Source organism: Nannobrachium achirus, assembly GCF_963921795.1.
Source record: "Nannobrachium achirus genome assembly, chromosome: 23".
In the NCBI taxonomy this organism is placed as follows: domain Eukaryota; kingdom Metazoa; phylum Chordata; class Actinopteri; order Myctophiformes; family Myctophidae; genus Nannobrachium; species Nannobrachium achirus.
In genome coordinates this window covers 43,053,009-43,068,224 of record NC_137830.1, presented here as the reverse complement: position 1 = coordinate 43,068,224, position 15,216 = coordinate 43,053,009, and the positions used below count along the sequence as shown (strand labels likewise).

The following is a 15,216-nucleotide window of genomic DNA, read 5'->3' as shown; positions in this document are numbered from 1 at the left end:
CCGCAACAAGTGCGTACGTGCGAGTGTGCGTTTGTCTAAGAGGGCGTGGCGTGCTTACGCTCGGCAACCTGCAGGGCAGGAAAGCCCACGTAGAAACTGAACTCCACCACGGTGAGGTTCCTGAGGTGTTCGCTGACCTCTGACCCGGGCAGGTAGCCCCGCCCATCGCGCACTGCAAAGGTGATGTCGACCGGAACCTTTTCCTCACCCCCCGGTGACCTGACCACACCCATGGTGATATTCAGCAGCTGGAGAAAAAGCGTGCGCACGCACACACACACACACACACACACACACACACACACACACACACACACACACACACACACACACACACACACACACACAAGCACATACTAATATAGCAGAGTACAGAGAGTACTGAAGGCAACTAAAAGGAGATCCTAGTAAGCTTTACGGCTTATTTACGCAGGAACCACTTTATGTATCTCATATAACATTGAAAAACACCAGGTGGCTACATTGAGGGCTTGTCTGGTTCCGGTGTCCCGATGGGGGGGGGTCTTGAGGGGAGGATATAGCAGATTAGCTCTAATATCTCCATTGGCCAGGGGGGGAGGCCCTTTGGCTGAGAGAGGAAGCTGTTTGCTTTCCCATGCAGCAGACAGAGGTTTGAATCCCGGTACATGTAGTTGCACATACACATAAATAGTGGTATTTGCCTTACTAAAGACAACTGTATATTTTCTTTATGACATTTTCCTGCTTTATTTACAATTTAGACAGGAGTCAGGATAAAACCAGTCTTGGCCCAGAATAGGGGTGTGCGATATGACGATAATTATCGTCTCGGCGATACAGCTTTGCCACGATAGGCCATTTCAGAATATCGTTTCTCTCGTGATACAAACAGTCATTTAGAAAAGGCTCTGGAATCTGGATATACAGCGAGTGCACGTTCCATGAGTCGCAGCTCGATTGCTTAATTTATACTTCTATAATACGGTGGTGTAATTCGCCAAAAAGAACAGATCTACAAGCTATAACGTGTCGCGGCTCAACGTGTCGTATAGCTTGGGGATCTGTCCCCTGCTTTCACGGCCCCTCCCCCGGGCAGCACGCAGACAGGCTACAGAGTGTCTACAGCACTGACTGAGTTGTGTGCAGGAGCTGAGGAGCACCGAGCAGCACGGCACACTGGCCCACGATTTAGTTTCACTTTCACGGGACTTTGTAAAGCAGGGATGCAGCTTGGCCTGCATTCTTTGGAGCATATTTTTCATAATGGATGCATTAAACTAACAGGACGCAAACTACTGTACTTATCCGTCCTGCTATCGCTATCAGCCATCTCACTGCTTGCAAAGCTGTGCTGGAGTCTCCACTCTGGCAGTATTGATGAGATGATTTAGATCACCTTGTAAATCCATGCTTCTGTTTTTATTAACTACAAACAAGTAGCTTTTTGCTGCGATTTGTAAAGTGCTTTGTTTGTTATGTTTTCACCATTGATGCATGCGTGTGTCGTCGCGTCTCGCGGTGAAATCGTAGCGTCTATTTTGCGTCTATTACATAATTGGCTTAGTTATAAAACCATGCCATTATTGTTAGTAGAAAAGCTAAAAGCTAGGATGATAATGAGTGAGTAATTCTCTAAAAAGAAAGCTTGTATCATAACAAACCTCCTGACTTTGGTTGGTCATAAGGTAATTTGTTTTCCCTGAAGTTTCAATGGTAAGGCATGGGTTGTTGTCAACCTGTGGGTCGAGACCCCCAGAGAGGTCCCGCCAAATTGTTTTGAAAATAGCCGATCTACAAGCTCACAACACTCAAAAAAACATTTTAAGGGAACCCATAAAACATTTCTGGGACCCATTTGAATGACCTGAACCATCATCACACCAACTAGTAAATATTTTGAGGTAAAAAATGATAATTGTTTAATCAAAAATCTGAATGTTATCATTAAAAAATCATAGATTAGGCTATCTATCTTTCTATCTGCAGCATAAAAATGAATAGATTATCTATAGAATATCTGTGTGGGTCTAATAATCATAATAAACCTAAAAACTCGCATAAAACAGTATTGTGATAATATCGTGTATCGTGATACTGCATGAAGCATATCGTGATAATGCTTTTTGCCAGTATCGCCCACCCCTAGCCCAGAATCAACCGAGGCAAGGACAATCGCCATTACTAGGTGACACGTTAAAACGAACGAGCCCAACAGCCAAGGCACCCAGTAGCTGAACATCTTAACTCATTGATTGCCATTTTCAAAATGGCCGCCAAGTTCCAGACTGCCACGTTCTTAAATTTCTAGTGCACAGATCAATTTTTAGTGCATGGATCGTGCACTAACAGCTTTCAAACAAAAAAATCCGCTTGGAAATCCGTTCAGGCATTCATGAGATAGAAGCCTTCAAAGTCAGACAAAACAAACATTTTGCCATTTTGAAAGATGTGTTTGTTATGGGGCTAAACATGCAATTTCGCGATTGCGATCATGCCTAATACATTTTAGGCATTTTTGGAAATCTTTTTATAAAAACAAAATTGAAAAAAAAAAAAAAAAATGTCTGCCAACTCGGGAAACTCGGGCTGTGGCAGCCTGGGACTACTGTAATAACTCGGGAAACTCGGGCCTTGGCAATCAATGAGTTAACAACCTCACCTGCACAGTGATGTTGCCCAGCTCGTGCGAGCGCCTGCGCGCCTCTGTGTAGGCCATCGCCAGCCCCCTCTCCACTCGCTCGCTGAAGTTACACACTCGCACGTCCACGTGGCTGGGCACGAACTGCAGCACAGAGTGGATCTGGTACTTGAGGTCAGGGATGGTATAGAGGGGAGAAATGGTGGGTATGGGGCCGGAGCTTCTGATGGGACGCAGAGCGTTGATGACGGACATGGCAGTGAAAATCAGCGGTCCCGCCACGACGCGGAAGGCAAAGCTAGACGGAGTTCTCAGGAACTGGCGGGAAAAAAAGAGAGTGGTACGTGGCATTATGAAGCATAACAGATTGGAGTTGCTAACAGTCGTGGGGTTATCATGCTTTTTGTGCAAGGCAGAATTATTTTCAACCACTGTCATTATTTACAACATAGTACAATCATTGAATCTAAGCTTTCATGAAGCAAATTACTGACGTGATTCCAGTGATATCAAAGTTTACCTGAAGTTCTACTGAGCGGTTGAATTCTTTCTTCAGAATATCTCTGAGCTGAGTAAAGCCAGTCGAGGACCCTTTGGAGCTGACTATGGGAGAAAAGAATATCAACTTTTTTATACGTAATATAACATGACTACAGCCATTTCATTTTACCAACATTAATAGTTACCAGGTCTAGTTTTATAAACTTTGGACGTTTTGTTTCTGTTTGTTCATAATGCTTAAAGTGTGATTTTGAAAAGTCAACAATATTTCGACGGATATCATGTCCAGGGAAGCTATATAACCCATAAGTCGACCTAAGTTCAACGTCACTTTAAAAGCCTGCTGTACCCACTGTGCAAAACGAAACAATTATTCTTTAGCGGTGCTACTAAGCGTGCCGTTGTCTTACCTACTCTGACCAGATACATCTCAGGCTTGGTGACATTACACAGGTACTGTCTGGAGGGTGGGGACTGTGCCACTCTGGGGGTGGTGACCGGTGGCATCCGGGTCAAGCTGATCACCGTGATCTGAGTTGTCGTGGCAACAGCCGTTGTGGTGGTGACGGTGGTGGTGGTGGGTTTAGTGGGGGTGGGCCTGTGGGCAATGGGAACCCTTGTTAGAGGCGGTGGCTTTGGCGTGACGGTGCCTGGCTCGGCCGCGCCGCGGCCGGGGGGTCTCTCGGGGCGTTCGGGGCGAGCAGGTGGCCCCGGGGGCGGAGGGGGCGGGGCCCCGCTGGTAGTGTTTGAAGGGGGACGCGGGATGTGTTTGCCCGGGGTGGACGGACGGTCCTTTGGCCGGGCAGCGGGCGGGGAGGCGGGCGCCCTGGCCGTGGGCCTGACCGGTGGCGCGGGAATGCCCCGCCCCCCCACCAGGGTGGGAGAAAGGGAGAGGGGAGGGGTGGGCCCCACCGAGGGTCTCTTGGGCTCCCGTCCCGGGGGAGGACCTGAGCTAGGGGACGGCGAAGGGGGGTGAACGTGTGTGTGGGTGTGCGTGCGAGTGTGCGTGGTGGTCGGTGTAGGGAGGATGGCCGGTTTGGAGGTCATCTGGCCGGCCCGGTCCAGATCCAGCCCGGGGCCTGCGTCCCCATCTCTCCCCCCCTGTCTCTCTTGCTCCTGCTCCCTCTCTCTCTCGCGTGCCAGCAGGTTGGTGTAATACTCCAGGCTGTTCATGTCCGGCAGCAGCAGCTCGGTGGGTTCCAAAGGCAGCATGTCCTCCGGGTCATAGTCCTCCTCCTCCCAGGCGGGGAACACGTCCGGCCGGGCCGGGTGGGTGTGAAACCCCACCCTGAAGGGGCTGGTGGGGGTGGAGGTGGAGGAGGAGGGAGAGAGGTGCAGGCGGGAGGAGAGCGGGAGCGTGGGCCGGGAGGGGAACGAGGTGTCGTAGGACACCCAGTCGCTGGTGTCGTCGTCGTCCACGTCGTCGTAGGGGTGGCTGGGCAGCGGCGTGGACAGCGCCATGTCCTCCCCGTCCGGAACCATGAAGGAGAGGGTCTCCAGGTAGTCGCCCGAGCCCCAGGCCTCCTCCAGGGAGGGGCCGTGGTCCCATGGCGGGGGTGGGGTGAGGGTCGGCTGGCTGTGAGGCGGGAGGGGAGGGGGCTGGCTGGGGGACAGCAGGTCCGGAGGCCTCAGCAGCAGGTGGATGCCCTGAGCGCCCGAGTCTGGGTCCTCGGCCGAGCCCACGCCGCCGTCATTGCCCTGGTAGCCGGCTTCCTTGGGTGAGCTGACGCCCGGGAGTCGGGATGAGGAGGATGAAGACGATGGCGATGAGCGGGGTGCGCGATGCGAAGGAGGCTGCGCCGTCCTGTTGAAGTCCAGCCCACCTGAGGAGAGAAAGAGAGGCTTTGAGCCCCAGCCATAATACACACAAAACTGTGTGTAGTCCGGTTCACTATGTTAAGAAATGTTTATTCGTTCAAAATTTGTGGGGATTTGTAAAACTATACATTTTTGGAATCTTCAGAGCACGGGGAATCCAAAAATCTTTGTTTACATTTGCACAGACACCTGCAAAGCCGCCATTTTGGACGTTCAAAATGGCCGACATAAAATGCATAATTTGTGCTATCTTGGCTTCAGGACAACCTTGAGGCTTAATTAAACATGCCAATCCTATGTTTTCTGGGTCAAGGAATCAAATGAGTAAATGATGGGTGTAAAATGTTCCGGACCCCCACCCCCTTTCTGGGGGTTATCTATTTTGGGACCTCCCAGAACAGTACGCCAGCCAGTTAATGTCCAGTTTTCTTAATATTAGGGTTGTTTTGTAGGTTTTAAAACATTCTGAGTTCATTTATTACACTTTTGAAGGCACCAGAATAAGCTTTCTGACTTTTGGTTGGGGTCTTTCCTCACCTTGGACCCCCCAGACAGACCCCTGAGCCTATCTCAGTAATAGCTCTGCTCCTGCTCCAGAACAATGTTAAATTAGATCATAATTGAAGCATAAAAGTTGTTGTAGCTGGGCTCTGGAAACAGAAATGAGTAGTAGCAAATAACAGGGGTCTTCCACAGGGGGTCCGGGACCCCCGGGGGGGTCCTCATAGCTACTACAGCCAAATCTTTATGGGATCTTTTTTTTCTTTTTCTTTTTTTTTTTACATTTGAAACTTTGAATGTTTTAGGTATCCTGGGTTTATGTATTGTACTTTGATGGTTTATTAGTATTCTCAGTATTATGTATATATTTTGTGTGTTAGACAGTTATGGTTGCCAGCTGTTACTGCAGGGATTGCAATAATTAAGGTATTGCAACTTCTTACTTTGGCCGTGCAGAACAACGTGTCTATTTATTGCACTGCACTCACACTGACAACACAACACGCACGCTTCTTTGTATTGTCACCCCAAAACTCTCACCCTATCCTCTAAAAGAGCCCATGGTCAATTATGCCCAAAGAGATTCACTACAATACAGTAATTTCAGACATGCAGGATCTATTCGTCTTCATCATCGTCATCTTCAATGTCCAACCTAATAGTGTTCACCATAGCATAGAGTGAAAGGCAGGTTATTTGACTAGCTGCACCGTCCCTTGCGAACTGCTTTTCAGTCACATTATGAGATCAAGTACTGCCTTTGGAGCAGGGAGGGCAAGACACCTGACTGGAACATACCCTCCACTCTCTGAATTCCATCTATTTTCTTCAATTGGTGGGCAATTTGACAGGTATGATTTATCCCTCATTGTGACGTAGTTGGCACAGAGGATATGTGGTAACAGAGCAGCACAAGTTGGAGGTAGCATCTCAAGCTCTAAGTTCTTTGACAGAAATAGTTTCCATCTGAGTAATTGCAGGGTAGTTGGACCTTTTGAACTGTAAACACGGCATGCAATGACGGCATCCAATGACTGCAATGTTGATGGAAGCTCACCATTAATAAGCTCAGGAGGAACCCTTGCCAAGGTCCTTGAAGCGGTTAATGGCTTGGTCATCACCATCAGGCTTTGAGTAGGCATTGACTCATGTACTTTGGAGATTCCAACAAATGTTCTTCCCCTGTCAGCAACAGGTAGATTGTGTAGGCCAAGGAACCCTTGACATTTGTGACATCCAATAACTTGACCTCGCTCGAATATATCTATATTCTTTTTTTTTTTTCTTTTTTTTTTTGGACCTGTTGCAAATTTCAGAGAAGTAACAGCAGGAGGACATCAGTGTCGGGTGACCAAACACATATATCTCGCAAATCACCATAAGCAGTAGACTCTACTGCTTATGCCTTGCCTCTACTGAGTAGAGGCAAGGACTTGAGTAATCAGGGCCTATTCATGTGTGTGCACTTACTCCAAATCATGTCCCTTGATGAATGTATTGTATTATGATGCCTACTTTGTCATAACTGACAAATTGCCCTGAGCTTCCATCAATCGAAGAAAATAGATGGAATTCAGAGATTGGAGGGTATTTCCAGTCAGGTGTCAACCATAACTGTCTAAAGCAAAAACATATATAAATAATACTGAGAATACTAATAAACCATCGGTATACATAAAACGTTAAAAGTTTCCAAAAAAAAGTTTCAAAAAATATCCCATCAATTAAGATTTGGCAGGCCCCCTGTAGTAACTCTGAGGACCTCCCAGGGGTCCCGGATCCCCTGTGGAAGACCCCTGGTATTTGCTACTACTCCTTTTGTTTTCAAAGCCCAGCTACAACAACTTCTATGCTTCAATTATGATCTAATTTAACATTGTTCTGGAGCAGAGCGATTAATGAGGCAGGGGTCCATCTGGGGGGTCCCAGGTGAGGAAAGACCCCAACCAAAAGTCAGACAGGTCATTCTGGCTGCTTTAAAAGTGTAATAAATGAACTCAGGATGTTTTAAAACCTACAAAACAACTCTAATATTATGAAAATCAGACATTAACTGGCTGGCGTACTGTTCGGGGAGGTCCCAAAAGAGATAACTCCCAGAAAGGGGGTGGGGGTCCGGAATATTTTACACCCAAATTACGTTTCTAGGTTGTCTAGAAGCCAAGATAGCACAAATTATGTATTTTATGTCGGCCATTTTGAACGTCCAAAATGGCAGCTTTGCAGGTTTCTGTGCAAATGCAAACAAAGATTTCTGGATTCCCCATGCTCTGAAGATTCCAAAAATGTATAGTTTTACTAATCCCCACAAATTTTGAACGAAAATACATAGTGAACCTGACTAGTGTGTGTGTGTGTGTGTGTGTGTGTGTGTGTGTGTGTGTGTGTGTGTGTGTGTGTGTGTGTGTGTGTGTGTGTGTGTGTGTGTGTGTGAGAGAGTGTCTGTCTGTGTAGTATGGATTGAGAGAAACTGTTTTTTTTTTTTTTTTTTTTTTTTTTTTGGGGGGGGGGGGGGGGGTTCTGTCTTTGTGTGTTTTGTATTTTTTTTTTTATTATTATTGTCTTTGTGACTATTATTGTGCAATCTTTAATAAAGACAAAGTAAAAAAAAAAAAACATACATGAACCACCTTAGCCATATATTACACATAGACTATGTGAAAATCTAGGCGCTGTGAACTTGTAGATCTGCTATTTTCAAACATTTTGTACTCAAGTACATTTTGAATTCCAGACTTTTACTTGTAACAGAGTATTTCTACCGTATATTGCAATATTGATACTTTTACTTAAAGGGGCACTCCACCACTTTTCAACCTATGTTCATATAATTGGTCCTCACTCAAAAATAGCTTTTCTTTTTTTTTCCTTTTTTTTTTCTCAGAGGAGGGCTGTGGGCAGGTCAGAAACCCATCGTCTTGTGACATCATCGATTCCCAATCCAGTTTATAGAAACTGCAGGCTTTCTATTCCTGAAAAGTTGCAATTTTAAAGTGGAAGCCATTGTTCTCGCGATAATAAAAATCTAAATATTTTTTTCAAAAATATTTGATTAAATTTTTTTTTGCAAAATGATGATGTCACAAGACGATGGATTCTGAACTTCCCACAGCTCTCCTAGGAGACTTGGACTGAGTAGAAAAAAATTGTGATATTTTATCATGAACATTAGTGAGGACCTATTATATGAAGACAGGTTGAAAAGTGGTGAACTACTCCTTTAAGTTAAACATGAGAGTACTTGTTCCACCAATGTATAATCTCATCTGTAGCTTTAGATATATCTGTGTAAACCTCATTCTACATGTCATTACTTTTTGCTTTCACACTGTCAGCTTGTGTAGCCTTAATGACGATGGCATTGCAACGCTTAAGGCTAAAACACACTGGCTGTGAATGGTGCGTGTTAAAGCCACCCCCATTTGTGTCTATGAATAACCTGGCACTGGTGCTTGTCGACGAGCCATCACACCACTGTTCTATTTCCAGGCGTGAAAAATGCATCTGGGTAAATCCTGTCATTATAACAACTTTCCCCCCAAAAAAGAGAATTTTCACATTTCACATGCGCCAACGATGCAGCAAAGACTGTGCTGAATGACCGCTGATCCAACCGACCGACCGACTTCGCACTGTACTTAATACTCCCTTGGGCCCTCTGCGATATATACACACACCAAGTTCAAAGTAGATGGTTCTCTAGCTATACCGGGGATAGTCACACAGACACACACGCAAAGATTTCAATGTCTAGTAGAGGCTGATACCCGTTGGGAATGATGCCCGTTGGGAGCGTGTGCCTCTCTGATTACCGGTATATGTACAATACCCATTATACATTGTCAGAGACGCGTTGTACCTGTTGTACATTTAGTGGAGAACCGGTTATCACAGTACTAGGAGGCCAGTCTATGAATTCAGTGCTATGAAGACATACTGTATTGATGATAACAGGCATCTCCATGTGGATTTGTAGATTTATCGATATTGTTTGGAGAACTGCTGATCAGACAAACAACAGGCACCGCAACCCCTCTGGTCCTTGGTCACACACACGGCAAGTTTTAAGTTGATCGGTTAGCCAGTTCTCGAGATACGATAAGGCAGTATAACACAAATACGCAGATTTGATGATGTATTCATAGTAGTGTAGACAAAATAAGATGAAAGGCCTTTGAAACAATGCTTTCTTTCTTCGTCCAAAATGAACTCACGTGCTCTGCAGCATTTTTCATGTAAGATTACAAACACAAAGTGAAATCCTGAGCGTTCATTTAACTAAATGGGCCGTTTTGGGCACTGTAACAAATTACTTTTCCTTCTGGGAAATGATATAATTTCAGCAACTCTAGTATTTGTACATAGTAAAACACTCAGTGCTAACTTGTGTTTTGTATTTGTAACCCATTTACACACTCTCAGACTCGCACTGTGCCACAGGCCTAAATCAGGGCTGGGCAACTTTGATGATGGAGAGGGCCACTACATTTTCACACTCACTCCAGAGGGCCACAATGCATATACATAGCAAAAATAGCCGATCTACGCGTTTTGAGCTTTGAGCTTTTTTTTTAATTTTTTGCTATTTTTGAATTGGAATCGCAAAAAGTAACTTTTTTTTCTTCTTTCGTTTTAAAAATTTCAAATGCATTTATATGTTCTTATGTTAACGTTATGGACTTAAATACAAATACATTGGACATAAAAAATACAAAGCTGGTAATTTTTCCATGTTTGGAATTGTAACAGCTGAAATCAATAATATATCAGTACTCCAATATTAACCTGCGGACCGCATTAAGTGAAGGTGGGGGGCCGGGGGCCGCATGTGGCCCCCGGGCCACCAGTTGCCCATGTATGGCCTAAATTATACTTTGCCGTGGGACCCCGATGCTCGACAGAAATGAGATCTTTCTGTGTAAAATGCGTTTAACTGGAGGAGACACAGAGCGTCACCCTGCTCTATTTTAAGCTCAATTCGGACGGGATTAACATTACCTGAGGACCCCAGGTAAAGTGGAAAGATCACTGAGGTCCTCTGTTTTTTTAATCCTGTGCGAATCGTCCATGTCTGTAATAATCACGGATGACATGGGGTAAAGATTACAGGCCGTTTTACCTACCATAATAATCACTTTACAGACGTCCTCTGATAAAACTAATCCAGCGCGAATCGACATCTCCGTAATCGCGGTAAAATCACCTTGTTTGCATAATTTTTTTAAGCGTCATGTCATGGAATACAGCGCTGTGGACAGGCGGACGAAGGAGCGCCACGCGCACACACACATGAATGGTCATTTCTGTTTTGAGGACAAACAATGGATTAATGTCCGTGATTTCAAGTAAAACACAGACATGGCTTATCCCGTCCGAATCTGCCATAATAATCACAGAGGACGTGGGGTAAAGATTACTTTACCCCACGTCCTCAGGTAATGTTAATCCAGGGGGAATAGGGCTTTACACTCCAATGTTCTCTTATCTCCTCTTTCACTCTTCTTGGACATGTTCAATTTGGTTCCTTCTCCCCTCCATTTCTTTTCCCCCAATAATTTTATCCTCTACCATGCCCTGAAAAAACACATACACACGCACGCGCACGCACATATAAACACACAGAGGAACGAATCATTGCACACAGCAATTCTCCTCCATCTAGCCTTGACTGTGGCCCTTTCATCTATTACTGTGTGCGCGTTGCCGTGGTGACGTCGTGCTTTGCGGCAGTGTCACGTGCCGGGTGGCGGTGTGGGCTCATTGGTATGCTGGAGACAGCGCTCTCACAGGCACTCCAGCCCCACAGCATGCACACGTCCACACACACGCACGCACGCACGCACGCACGCACGCACGCACGCACGCACGCACACTTACATTACTATACTTGTGAGGACATCGATATTATAGGACAGGAATTTTATAAATGCCATTTTTACCTCTTTTAACCCAAACCCTTTCACGCACAGAAAATAGCAGATCGGTGTTGCACTGGGTCTGGGATGCGTTGTTGAGATCCACTTGTAGATCTGTTATTTTTGGTAATTGTAAGCCTTCCCATGAAACTACAATTTCTCTTGTGAGGGCCAGGACAATTGTCCTCACAATGGCCCTCATTTATCAATGGAGTGTAAAAAAACTGCGTATTTCCCCCACAAATATTGGAATACGGCAATGTCGAAGTGGAAGTGAATTTATCAACGCATTCTAAACAGCCAATCCCAGCGTACATTTGATCTCAGCGTTGCCAGCTGAAACATAGCGTCATTTAAATAACACAACCTTAAATACGACCAGAACAACTGGAATATGACATCAACGTAAGGAAAGCCAATAGGAAATGAGTTTACCCTGCACACCTCCAGTCCTCGCTCACTTTCACACACACACACACACACACACACACACACACACACACACACACACACACACACACACACACACACACACACACACACACACACACACACACACACACACACACACACACACACACACACACACACACACACACACACACACACACACGCATCATGGCATGCCATGCACGGACACAAACTCAAGCCCGAGCAGCATTTGGTACATTGTGGAAACAGCAGTCTTTGACAGTGGGATAACTGGGATTTCCTTTTACTATGAATGACACTACACCAGTCACAATGTCATGAATGGGAATTCATATAAATAATTAAAAAAGAATCATCCACGCTGGGCACAGCCAGGTTTGTCGTTTGGAGCGTCGGGTTTTTGTCCTTAACACATTACTCCTGAGGACAAACTTAACACTACTGTCATTGCATCGTCACGATGCAATGATAAATGCCGACAATTGCAGGAAATGTTTTATCTGCATCACGTTGATAAATTAGGGCACCTGTGTATTTCTCAAATTCTACTTGCGGGGACATTTGGTCCTCACAAATATAGATGTACATTACAGGTATTGTACAGTGTATGCGCACGCACACACACGTTCATTCATTACAGTGAGATATAATAGCTTAAGTGGGAAAGAGAGAGATAGATAGAGGGGGCAAGAGAGGGAGGGAACCAAGGGGGAGTAAAGAGAAAATAGAATTAAAGGAGAGCAAGACGGATACAGGCAGGAGAGATCAGAGACTGGAGATTTGGTTTCCAAGAATAGCACCCCATAGCACCATTCAGTCGATCCACATCACTTTGATAACAAAGATCTAATCACCAATGCAAAGAATGCCTCACTGAAGTCTACACACTCACACACACACACAATCTAACTTCTCCATCCATGTGTGCGTGGGATCTCTGTGTATTTCTGTGATCTTGCTGAAGTGATGCGTCTATCTATGGGAATGTGTGAGCTGCTCACAGTGTTCTGTCTGTGATTACGGGGGATTGCGCTGTGGAGTTGTCTCGTGGGGTCTCCCTCTGTCCGATGACAACCGTGACTCACTGAGATGTAGGACTGGGGACGGTGGGAGTTGTGACAAAAAGAACGATTGCGTCAGAAAAGGAAGTGACATGTTGAGACACAACATCCCACCATGCATCCTACGCACGGTGCCTCATCCACTGCACTTCAGTTTGCCAAGAGAGTTTGCCAAACATTGGGTTGGAAACCTACATGTTTGGGTTTGGGTACATTTTTATGGGTCACGAGTAATTATTTTTCGTTTCGAAACACATGACACATCGGCGTAATTGCGATACAAAATGCTAACTGGTGCGCTCGGGTGGTGCATGGGTAAAGTTCCTGGCCATTACATGCCGGGTAGACCAGGGTTTTGAATCCTCTGTGGCGTGTCCGGCTTGGCTAGGTATCCATTAAGACAGGGGTTTTCAAAGTGGGTGACGGGGCACCTTGGGGTGCCGTGATGCCAGTCCAGGGCTGCCGCAAGATAATTTGATAATATTTGGAATTCATCAATATCATTACATCAATATCACTTCACTATGCTTAGTAAAACAGACCTGATTTGCACTGTATTTGATGAGTTATTTTTGAGCGGTGGTAAACCGCTCCTAAGAGTGGCTGTGCGTGTGTCTGTAGCCACTTTTCCTCAGCGTTTTGCCATAGCAATGTGTTTTCCTAAGCGTTTTGCCATAGCAATATGTGTGTGCGTAGCCATATTACATCATATTACATCACCAATTATCTGTAGCCACTATCTGTAGCCACTTCTCCTCAGCGTTTTGCCATAGCAATGTGTTTTCCTCAGCGTTTTGCCATAGCAATATGTGTGTGTGTAGCCATATTACATCACCAATTACATCCTAGACTTACTGTATATATCCTAGACTTTTTCCTCAGCGTTTTGCCATAGCAATGTGTTTTCCTCAGCATTTTGCCATAGCAATGTGCGTGTGTGTGTAGCCTGTATTACATCACCAATTACCAATTGAAGACGTTATGCAAGCAAGACCACCGCTCACTTCACATTGGGTGTGATTTTTCTATCTACGACAACTCTCTTCACCAAGAATAGCAGGTCTACAAGCTCACAACGCGTCATGTTGTGACGCGTTGTGAGCTTGTAGATCTGCTATTTTTGGTGAACCTTCCCCCCAGAATAGGTATGCTATGGTTCAAGTGGTTAGACGTCAAGTATAACGTTATTTTCAGTCAGTTCTGATGGAAACGGATATTTCTCCAATATGATGTCAGATTCTAAAAATTAACAGTGTAATTCAGGGGTGCCATGGATGAAAAAGTTATTTACAGGGGTGCCCTGAGTCAAAAACGTTTGAAAACCCCTGCATTAAGAAAACAATGTTCATGCTAGGAGGGAGCCTGTTCAGTGGGGTGTGCAACTAGGAGGAATAGTGTGTACCTCCACACGCATTACGTCCTCCCGGTGAAAAGCCGACACACATATCGAAGGTGACACATGTCTGTGCTCTCCTATAGCCTGGCATGGCCAGACTAATATCACTGCGTAGTTATTAGTCTGGAATCTCTGTATGGAACCTGCATTTCTAAAGGGGCGGATTACAAAAATGCCTCTGGTGATAAAACTGGCCCATATTTGCATACTGGGCCCTGATTGGTTCCTCACCACTTCGGAGGGAGTGAAATCCAATCAAAACTGAGCGGTGTCAGACCAAATCTGCCCAGGACAAAACTTATTTTTTTTACAATGGCAGATTTGTCTGGTTTCCACTCCAGGCTAGTGCTCTCCCTCGGACCAACTGTAGTAGTTAGCGGTGACAAGGGACTAGAATACACAAGTAATAAGGCATTGGCGTAACAAGTAGATTTGGGGAAAATAAAAAAGGCTTGAAATAATGCAAAATAAAATTGCCAACAGGTTCCTTTCGCTTCGTGGACCGGCCAATTATTGTATAGCATTAATAACTTACCTGCAATAGGTGAGTGTGAAGCGGCCGTGGAAAGCAACGTGCCTGCTACCACCACCACCACCAGCAGCGCGCTAACTGTGCGCGGGCACGCAGAGTTTCGGGGGTACATCCTTGAGCTCGCACCCGCCAGGATCACAGGTTCCATGGCATGCGAGTCAGATTAGGTCTAAACAGTGGTGCGATGCCATCCCTCCTCAAAGGGCCGCCTGTCTCTGCCCGGTATGATCTTGGTCGGTCAGGAGGCCCTGGAAAAGAGAAGGAGGAAAAAAAGGGATATCAAATCTTAATCTGCAATTAAGGTTAGGTTTAGGTGGTCGGACCAAAGGAAGTTCGAACCAAGGACATGTTACTTACCGTACACTCTCAGAATAGGGATAAACTATGTACACTCTCAGAGTAGGCACGAATGTAACCAAATGGACCCATAAGGGTTGTTG

At 45.5% G+C, this 15,216-nt stretch overlaps 1 protein-coding gene across 1 annotated transcript in view; it reads right to left on the bottom strand.

Moving 5' to 3' along the window:
• Positions 1 to 14,924, bottom strand: part of LOC308308929 (UPF0606 protein KIAA1549) — a gene marked incomplete at both ends in the record, with an annotated part of 33,916 nt that extends 18,992 nt beyond the window's left edge. Inside the window, 5 exons of the mRNA XM_080754384.1 lie at positions 59 to 248; positions 2,642 to 2,938; positions 3,141 to 3,223; positions 3,532 to 4,944; positions 14,780 to 14,924. Coding sequence (XP_080610510.1) covers positions 59 to 248; positions 2,642 to 2,938; positions 3,141 to 3,223; positions 3,532 to 4,944; positions 14,780 to 14,924 — 2,128 coding nt within the window. The remainder of the gene's footprint in view (positions 1 to 58; positions 249 to 2,641; positions 2,939 to 3,140; positions 3,224 to 3,531; positions 4,945 to 14,779) is intronic.
• Between the last annotated feature and the right edge of the window lie 292 nt (positions 14,925 to 15,216).